The sequence below is a fragment of the Haliotis rubra genome, unplaced genomic scaffold (genome assembly GCF_003918875.1).
Source record: "Haliotis rubra isolate DU_JTF1 unplaced genomic scaffold, ASM391887v1 Scf266, whole genome shotgun sequence".
In the NCBI taxonomy this organism is placed as follows: domain Eukaryota; kingdom Metazoa; phylum Mollusca; class Gastropoda; order Lepetellida; family Haliotidae; genus Haliotis; species Haliotis rubra.
The window spans coordinates 119,706-130,548 of record NW_025766736.1 but is presented as its reverse complement, the minus strand read 5'-3'; the positions used below and the strand labels follow the sequence as shown (position 1 = coordinate 130,548).

At 39.1% G+C, this 10,843-nt stretch overlaps 1 protein-coding gene across 4 annotated transcripts in view; it reads left to right on the top strand.

Annotated features, from left to right (window-relative positions):
• The first annotated feature begins 1,028 nt into the window (after positions 1-1,028).
• LOC124280374 overlaps positions 1,029-10,843 on the top strand; it is a 28,629-nt gene continuing 18,814 nt past the window's right edge. For 2 of the 4 annotated variants that reach the window (XR_006899666.1, XR_006899665.1), the window contains exons 1-6: positions 1,447-1,696; positions 4,025-4,188; positions 4,799-4,929; positions 6,257-6,386; positions 7,646-7,714; positions 9,609-9,715. Coding sequence is in view for 2 of the 4 variants with exons in the window: in XM_046716281.1 (XP_046572237.1) it covers positions 4,039-4,188; positions 4,799-4,929; positions 6,257-6,386; positions 7,646-7,714; positions 9,609-9,715 (587 nt within the window). In the remaining 2 variants the exon portion in view is untranslated. Of the gene's footprint in view, positions 1,109-1,446; positions 1,697-4,024; positions 4,189-4,798; positions 4,930-6,256; positions 6,387-7,645; positions 7,715-9,608; positions 9,716-10,843 lie in introns of those variants that run through there. The other 2 variants (XM_046716281.1, XM_046716282.1) reach the window with 2 other exon arrangements.

Genomic DNA, 10,843 nt, shown 5'->3' with positions numbered 1-10,843 from the left:
GCCGACCCCTGATAACATTATTAAAGCCTGACTTGGTGCATGCATGTTATCGTATTCCATATCATATATCGATGCTAAGAATGTTAATCATTGGATGGTCTGATCCAGAATCTATTATTTATAAGGAAAAATGGGAGACACAAACCATTCAGTGGCTTTTCAGCAAGGAACGGGGCGGGGGGTAGCCTAGCGGTTAAAGCGTTCGCCTGCCATTTGGAAGACCCGGGTTCGATTCCCCCCATGGGTACAATGTGTGAAGCCCATTTCTGATGTCACCCGCTGTGATATTGCTGGAATATTGCTGAAAGCGGCGTAAAACTAAACTCACTCACTCGGAAAGGAACGTTATTGTTAGAAGGGACGTAAAATCATTTTGACCAACACAATTTATACTGAAGATTGTCGAAACAAAGCATTAAATTGTGACACATAACGTGTTTTCCCAATAAAGAGTCGACTCATAGTGGTCAGTAGCGCTGAGTCAGCTGATGCATGTGCATAAGTCAATGTTCATTATATCAACCTCCAGGACCAACTCGATAATTTACAGATTGCTATTGCTGGAAAGTTTCTGAGTGAGTGAGTATGATTTTACGCCGCTTTTAGCAATATTCCAGCAATATCACGGCGGGGACACACACATTGTACCCATGTGGGGAATCGAACCCTGATATCCGGCTTGACGAGCGAACGCTTTAATCACTAGGCTACCCCCACTGTCCCCGTTGCTGAGAGTGTTAATAGTTGAAACAACAAACTCATAAATAACCTCTACGGGTAATACAATCAGTGTGTTATGAGTAAGCTAAGATTGTAACATTATTACTTGTAAGTCAAAACTAAAGTTGAAAATTACAAGTTTGGGTTATTCGTTACAACATGTCATTTCAACACATTTGCCAGCACAATAACAACAGCTTACAACACAGTTCGGTTTCACGTTACAACGAGCATCCAGACACATCCATAAAGATTACAAATATCTCTGCACTGACATAAATATAGCTTTATATCCTCACGTTGTAAATATAACATGTGACGTCAGTAGGTTTATGGTGCACTGGAAATATACTAGAGTCTAGTAGGGACACTAGCCTGGACGAGAGAGGTACGAGTTCTACTTTACGTTTTCACCTCTCTCTCTCTCTCTCTCTCTCTCTCTCTCTCTCTCTCTCTCTCTCTGATCCGAAAATTACATCACTCACTCACATTACATCATAAATCAAGAAAAGGTGGGGGTTTGGGGGTAATGAATTTTTTATGCTGAACGGTGTACAATGTGAATGCCCCCCCATAAAAAAAATTACGTACAGAGTATTTAAGTGACCCCCCTGCATGTCATGTACAAAATGAATGACCCTCCCTTCCCATAATTTTAAAATATTTTTATGTACAAAATTGATGACCCCCTACCTACCCAGAAGAAAATGAGTGACAATTAACCCACCCACCCCACACCCCTTAAAATCATCATCACTCCCCTATCTATAAATTATGAAAGGTCCTTATGCAGTGAACGACATCTCTGCATGATATATACATGCAATGTATAATGGTTATCGATATTATGCGGCAAATCGAATGGATATAGGCGGCGCTGAATATTCATTGAGGTCATCAAGAACTTCCGCTATCCCGGGCAGAAAGTTGACCTCGCCGGCTGTTGTCAAAACGGGATCGTGATCGCGTGATACATGTAAGTCACTGGTTGTGCATGTTTACTTGTGTCGATGTGGTATCTGCATCCAGCAGTACACAATTAATGGCGTGAATTTACTTATTTTGATGTGTACTTAATGGGTTTATGGCCTTGCAATGCCGGTCATGGATCAAAGGGAGTGCACTCTTGTTTTTTTCTTTTCTCTCTATTGTTTGGTGGTAGGGTCACCGTTATCAGAGCAAGCTCAATTCGATGTGGAAAGCAAATCCAAATCATAGCAGTTTTGGAATTCTTCTCTTCCTTTACTATAATATATTTTACACCGATGACTGCAACTGTTTGTCTATGTGAGGGGTTAAAAATAGGGTGAAAAACATTGTTGTAAAGACATGGTAGAACAAGTGTTTTTTATGCAGTAGGCCAGACCAATTTTATTTCTTGTTTTAAAGATTTTTGTCCTCAGAAAACCTAAAGGCAGGAGGGGAAAAAATAGAAAATACAAATCACCAGTCAAAGTAATATTCCTTTTGAATACTAAAAGTATTTTACTTTTGGCAATTTATGAAGTGTATAAGGGTAAAAAAACAATAAAAACTTTTTTCGTAAGTTTACATTTTGGGGCAATAAAAACATGAGGATTTTATTTTTTTGAGTGGGGAAAATTAATTTCTTTCTTTTTTTATTCTTAAAAATATATGACCAACAAATCCGTTAAACAAGAAATAAAATTGGTCTGGCCTTAATTTGAATTGCAAACAATATATGATCACATCATTAAGATAAGTCAAACATGTTTCCTTTTTTCAGCATTATATTATAATGAACCTAAGTTTGCTTATATGAAAAGTACAGAATTTGTGCATGTGATTTAATGATAAAAAATTTAATTGAAATTTTAAATGAAAGAAAACATGATAAGCAAACAAAGATTCAATGGGATGAAGTGCATGTTGCAGTGTTCAACATCCTATCTAAAGTGTAGCAGTTGGCATACATCAGCCACTTCTGCAGTGAACAAAACACATTGTTGGTTGTGAATGTGATGCTGGACACAAATGCAGCTATCCATAAGGCATGCATTGTCACATCTATGTTAACACGATGATAACTGGTAGCTGACAAAAGCCTTCTCTCAAAAGCCACTATCAAATTCCTTCAGCCCGCACAGATGTATACACCTGGATTCTTTTGTCAAAAAACCTATTGTGAAAAAAACAAACTGGTCAGTCAAAAACAGTTGATGTGAAAGCAAATGCGCTTATTAATAATAATAAGGATTTATGGTTGAATCAAATTTGGGATGATAAAGGGTTAACTAACGGTAATAAACTGAGAACTTATCGACAGTTCAAAATGTCTCTTAATACCTCCCAGTATGTGACTAATGTATCCAGTAGAGAACATCGCAGTTTATTGGCAAAGTTGTGACACCCTTCCTCTCGAAACTGAAACTTTTCCAAAAACCCCATTAACTGACCGTATTTGTAAACACTGTAACGCTAATAGCATTGTAGGCGAGGTTCATTTTCTAACATCATGTAACCTTTATGTAGATTTAAGAACTTATGTTTGGGACTGTGCTTCGTCTCTTAATCCAAATTTTGGTTTATTGACTCCTGTAGAACAGACCATATTTCTCATGCAGTGCGACAACTTATCCAACTCCGTAGCCGCACTAATTAAATCCATGCACAGGCGCAGGTTATATCACAATCCCCTATTGTCACAAGTGTAAATTGGTAAATATCAATACGCTATCTAGGATACGATAATATATATTTTTATTTTTTTATTTTTTATTTTTTTTTTAATTTTTATTTTTTTTTAATGTATATATTAACGTGTATTTTAAATGATTATCAAATGCCCCGTGTATTTGTATTTGTAAAGTGCTTTTAAATTTTGCATACATGTATTTTAGCAGTAGCCCTTATTAAAGCGTTAAGTAGCCCTTGAATTCTTAACTTTGATAGCCTATGTGTTAGAATAGGCTTGGTGACTCTGAATGAGGCTAGCCCTAACGCCCAGCGTTGGCGGGTGTTGTGTATTTTTACATTGTTTTATCATTTTATGTGATTTTCATGTACACAGCACTGGACACCCAAATAAACTATTTTCTTCTTCTTCTTCTTTCTGTGAAATGTGAAACCAAAGGTGGATGCAGGGGTGGGTGCACACACAAACCCCCCTTTTGCCCTGAAAATTTATTAAATTTATTAAATGACCATTGAAACGCTGGTGAAAATGAAGTGTGCACCCCTCCTTTTCTCATTAGTGTGCACCCCCCCTTTCTCAAAAAGCTGTATCCGCCCCTTTTAGTTTTGTTTCTCCTGTGTAGCTTATATTGGTATTGTTACATTTCAGCCTGAGTATCAGCTATGAGTAGCACAGCGGATGTGGAGTCCCTGTTTGACAGGTTCTGGCAGTGGAGACACGCAGACAGTCCTGAGTTTGCTTCCTACTGTGGTAACCATGACAACGAGGACTGCTGGGATGACATCAGCGAAGAAGCATATCTGAACAGAGAGGTCAACAGTTTGTTCAGTATTTGCAGTATTCACTATTTAATATGGCTTGGATGTGTAATGGGGATTTATCTAGGAATCAAAAGTTGATGCCCATGGCTGTAATCAAGGGACCATTCATAATTTATGGCTATGGGAGGTGATGATGATTTTTATGGAGAAGCATGTACAATGTGAATGACATACCCTAAAATTTATGTAAAGAGTAAGTGACCTCCCTGCATGTCATGTACAAAATCAATAACGACATGTCACAAAATCGATGACCCCCCTACCTCCCCAGAACAAAATGGGTGACCCCCGTAAAATCATCCCCCGCTAGCCATAAATTATTAATGGTACCTAAATCAAGGAAAAAGACATTGATATATTTAACATTGGCAATTTTTAAAAAGTTCTTAGTTGTTATTTTCTGTATCATTCGAACTTTAAAAAGTTCTTAGTTGTTATTTTAAGTATCATTCGAACTTGGCAGCCACCTCGATCAAGTTACACATTTGACAAAACCCTTCACTATATCTGATAAGTAATAGCCAGAAGAAGATGTAGAGAAAATAGTCAGATATTGTTGGTAATATCTTCGCACTGTCAGCCTTTTGTGTTATATTTTCAGGCTAAGGTTCGAGAGTTCCTGTCAGAAGCTGAAGCTTTGGATGCCAGGTCGTGCTCCCAGGTAACCAGAGACAGCCTTGCCATCATCAAGGAAGACCTGAAATCCTACCTAGATGGGGCAAAGTTTAAGTGGTAAGTAGTCATGTTTGGTAGCAATCTTTGCTGAACAGATATCCTGGTGTCAGAAGTCGGTCATGCTATCAACCATTGTTTTCTGTATTTTCACTTGGTTATTTATAGTCAGCTGTGGTATGGCTTGAACAATTTGGCGTTCACTCCTATTCATAGTCTTACACCACTCATTGCCTCACACTACTACTGCTGCTACTGCTAGTCCTCCTCCTCCTCCTCCTACTACTACTACTACTACTATTACTACTGCTACTACCACTACTACTACAAGGGCTGTAAGGATGCTTCTAACTATCGATAGATTGCAATTGTTGAGTCTCTGATATCAATTAATCAATGGTAGAAATGAAAAACTATCGATGCATCGATAGTATGTGTGGCTATCGATAGTTTAGTACTTGACTTCCGTTGATAAATATGCAGTGCAAAATACAGGATGTTTGGATGCAGACTTGCAGCTTCATTGAGTTTGTTTTAAATGTTTACTTGATTGGGTTTCAAGTTTCTTGTGAGTTATTAAAAGAGTTATTTCATTTAAACTATACATTCAATTGGGAAATGACTTCAAATGAGATAATTCAAGGAGAAAAACTTATTGCATTAGTATTGCAATAGTTGGTCGCAATAGACTATCGCTATCGCATTAGTATATTGCATTAGACTATCGCTAGTCACCCCTAACTACAGCTAGTACTAATGCTGCTGCTGCTGCTGCTCCTACTACTACTACTACTACTACTACTACTACTACTACTACTGCTGCCACCACTACTACTACTACCTGTGAGAACCGTGAAGATCCGGGGTAGAATAGGTCTTCAGCAACCCATGCTTGCCACAAAAGGCGACTATGCTTATCGTAAGAGGCGACTAACAGGATCGGGTGGTCAGGCTTGCTGACTCGGTTGACACATGTCATCATATCCCAAATGCGCAGTATGATGCTCGAATATTGCTGAGTGCAGCGTAACACTGAACTCACTCAATCACTCTACTACCCGTGAAGATCTGGGTTAGAATTGATCTTCAGCAACCCATGCTTGTCATAAGAGGCGACTAACGTGATCGAAAGGTCAGACTCGCTGGCTTGGTTGACACATGTCATCATATCCCAATTGCGTAGATCGATGCTCATGCTGTTGATCACTGAGTTGTCTGGTCCAGACTCGATTTTTTACAGACTACTGCCTACGACTACTACTACTACTACTACTACTACTACTGCTACTACTACTGCTACTACTACTACTACTGTGAAAACACCTACTACTTCGACAACAACTACTACTACAATATATTTTACTAAATACCTGTACTTCATGTGCAGCTACCTGTTCCCTATAAACTTCATGGAGGGTATCCACAATGAGCTGCACCAGGTGCTAGGCTACCAAGACTTCAACTCCCACGTTGGCTACACGAAGTATCTGGCCAAGCTCAAGGCATTGCCTCACAGGGTAAGTCACATACACAACGTGAATGCCAGTTGTTTTAGTCATACCGGGGATTTAACCAGTCATTCTCAGACACCAATAATAACAGGAGGTATCAATATTGGATATTATGACCTATGAGGGCGATAATATCGGGGTTAATATTTTTCATACAATGCCCTTGGGCAAAATATCACTTTGTCATGGTGACGTGACATCATGAACAATGTTATGACATCATGTTTCTTCTATGATGTTGCGTTCTACATGCGGCGACGGTGGGTAGACAGCCTATGTTTGAAAGTAGATTTGGGTTTATTTTCCTGAATTTGACGACTTCGGTAATAAACAGAATATCATATTTGTGCCCATATCATGCTATGTTTACGACACTCGCTCTCGCTCAGGAAATACCAACATTTAGGCACTCATGTCGTAAACATAGTGGGCACTCACATAATATCCTCTACATACTACTGGCATGCACATTTTAGATTTTGTTTTTGTAATTTTGTTGTAGTTTTATTCAACTACCAATTTTCTCCAAGAGCATTATATTTTGTAAGCCCTGGGGAGACCTTGTAATATCTGATATACTACATTCTATGTTATTTAAAGGGGATAATGGTCCGTGAAGATCCGGGTTAGAATTGGTCTTCAGTTACCGATGTTGTCGTAAGAAGTGCTGGCAGGATTGGGTGGTCATGCTCGCTGACTTGGTTGACACATGTCATCGTCTCCCAAGTGCATAGATCGATGCTCATGCTGTTCATCACTGGATTGTCTGGTCCAGACTCAATCATTTAGAGACCGTAGCCACATAGCTGGAATATTGCTGAGTGCTGTGTAAACAACAAACAAACAATTCAAGTGCATCCTAACAGCAGTTTCTCATTTACTACTGAAGTGTACTGTACAGTTGCAGATGATGTGGTAATGAAGTCATTTAGCCATGTGTCACCTGCATGACGTATAGAGATAGAATCTTCTATTCTCAGGAACCTAGATATAACTTTTCCTTTGATTCCTATGGTTATTGATCCACTGTGCAGATCCAAAATGTCCCATGTAATGCAAAAGGACATTAAGGAAAGTCGTTTTTCCTTGATGGATCTAATTACCAATTTCAGTTATCTTTGATGGAGATATATTTAGGAGGGAAGTATCCCTTTGAAATTTAATTTAATTCAACTTGTTTAGTTGTCTGATAATTATTGTATTGGAATACTTTACAAAATGAGTTTTCACACACACATGAGAATTATATTTCGAATGGTTTACAGATTCTCCAAGTGATTCCTGTCTTAAAACAAGGAATAAAGGAAGGACTCACTATGCACAAACATTCCTTGGTGAGTGTATTTGATATATGTTGGAATATTTTCTTTGTGATTAGTTCACATTCATTGTGTCACATGCGATAACACTAAACATGGGACAATACCAAACAGGGGATAGTACCAAACAGGGGACAATACCAAACAGGGGACAATACCAAACAGGGGATAGTACCAAACAGGGGACAATACCAAACAGGGGACAATACCAAACAGGGGATAGTACCAAACAGGGGACAATACCAAACAGGGGACAATACCAAACAGGGGACAATACCAAACAGGGGATAGTACCAAACAGGGGACATTACCAAACAGGGGACAATACCAAACAGGGGACAGTACCAAACAGGGGACAGTACCAAACAGGGGACAATACCAAACAGGGGATAGTACCAAACAGGGGATAGTACCAAACAGGGGACAATACCAAACAGGGGATAGTACCAAACAGGGGACAATACCGGGGACAATACCAAACAGGGGACAATACCAAACAGGGGATAGTACCAAACAGGGGACAATACCAAACAAACGGGGATAGTACCAAACGGGGACAATACCAAACAGGGGACAATACCAAACAGGGGATAGTACCAAACAGGGATAGGTACCAAACCAAAGGGGACAATACCAAACAGGGGACAGTACCAAACAGGGGACAGTACCAAACAGGGGATAGTACCAAACAGGGGACAATACCAAACAGGGGATAGTACCAAACAGGGGATAGTACCAAACAGGGGACAATACCAAACAGGGGACAAACAGGGGACAATACCAAACAGGGGACACTACCAAACAGGGGACAGTACCAAACAGGGGATAGTACCAGACAGGGGATAGTACCAAACAGGGGACAATACCAAACGCGGGACAATACCAAACAGGGGACAATACCAAACAGGGGATAGTACCAAACAGGGGACAATACCAAACAGGGGACAATACCAAACAGGGGATAGTAACAAACAGGGGATAGTACCAAACAGGGGACAATACCAAACAGGGGACAATACCAAACAGGGGATAGTACCAAACAGGGGATAGTACCAAACAGGGGACAATACCAAACAGAAGACAATACCAAACAGGGGACAATACCAAACAGGGGATAGTAACAAACAGGGGATAGTACCAAACACTGGATAGTAACAAACATGGGATAGAGTATCAGATGTTGGATAGTACCACACATGAGATGGAGTACCAAATGTGGGATAGTTTCAAACAATGGAAAGTACCAAACATTGGATAAATCCAATCTTGTGACATTACCAAACATTGGATAGAGTACCAAATGTGGGATAGCCTCAAACAAAGGATAGTACCAAACAATAGATAGTTCCAAACATAGGATGGTTCCAAATGTTAGACAGAGTACCAAACATTGGATAGTACCAAACATGATAGTGCCATCCATGGGATAGAGTGCACACACAATGGATACAAAAAATGGAAACTTCAATGGAAACCTGAAGAAATGTTATGTGCTATGTTAAAAAGACAAACATTAGAAGGTAGTATGTTGACAGGATTGTTGACAAGTAAATTGATATAAAAATAAGATGAAATCCCTATCTCAGTCCTGTGTTCCTGTCATCTCCTACTCCACACAGTGAGTTTGGCTTTAAAGAACTGACACACTTTTGATTACCATTGATTGACCTCTCTTTTGCAACATATGTTATAGTTGGGATTATGCCTACTCAGTAAAACACAAATTCTAGTACTTTTTCGGGTTGAGTCCTCTCCAGGATTCGAACCCACAGTCCTGATTGCCAGCACTCAAAGTCAGCGATCTAACCTATTCAGCCATCACGGCTTCCACAAGTCTGCCAATTGATAGTCAAGATCACATATTAAATTTACCCCTCTGACTATGTCCACTCTATTGTCTCTCATTCAGGAATCGGTGCCAAGCCAGTTGGAGATGATGATAACAGAACCTGTTGAAGAATCTGTACTGATACAGCCGTTCCTCAAATCAGAAGGGCCACTCTCTACAGAAGAGCTGTATGTTCTCAGTAATACAACAAAACCTTGATATTCTTGCACTGTAACATTTCCAGATTCATGTTCTTCCTCAGGGAAGAACTGACCAAGGTTAATTCTTCTCCCAATGTGAACCCAACCTTGGCCAGTTCTTCTCCAATAGCTTTAACCCTTCAAATGGTACTCAAGCATGTGTTGTATCATCAATCATGAAGATTTTGCTGAAATTGTTTCATGTTACAAAGACTTAATCTTGGCTGCAAGAGTTGTATACTCTCCAGGGAGTTGAGATTGATAATATGATGTGCCATTGAGAATGACATCCAATGGTCGAGGGGGAAAAAATATCAGCGCCTTGAGCAAGCACTAGTTGCCTGGATATGTGCGCTATATAAGTATCCTTTAATAAAATAAAATAAAATAAAAAAATAAACATAACTGTTTTATGTCATCAAAAGGCAGGAGCACACATATTTCCTTAAAAGAATTGCATTTCTATCCTTGATTGAGCTAAATAATTGCCCAAACTTGCTCACGTGTGATCATTTCTTTATTATCCATTTTATTCATGTGCATTTGTGCAGTAAAACTCAGTAATCAAGTGTGACAGCCCTCTTCATTGACGTCACGTTTAATTGTTTAATGATGTCACAGACGACGAAACACAGAAACAATGGTTGACTAAGCAAAAGAGTTGTTCATGGTTGAGACATCTGGTTGGATTTTCATTACTTCAATATTTAAAGACAAGATATGAATTATTATGTTCTGTTCAGTAGTCAAGTGGTGATGAAACTGTTTTCAGTACTGAAGCAAGCGAAGATGGATGTATTAAGAACAATTGACATTGTTTTCATGACATATAGAGAATCTCACCCAAGTGTCTACTGATATCAATTATATCAACGAAAGTGTTGATGTAATATGATATCAGGGATATTTTTTACACTTATCAACGAGTGGTGATTGATTTTATTTATCATCATCGAAAATCATTCTTCATTAGTTTTCAATGACAAATGTACATCTCTCAACACTGTACTACCAATTAGACTTGCAGTGCAGTGATGTCATAGCATTGTGATGACATCAAGTTGATGATGTCATAGCATTGTCAGGGCATTGTACAAAATCTACTGTCAAAAGGAT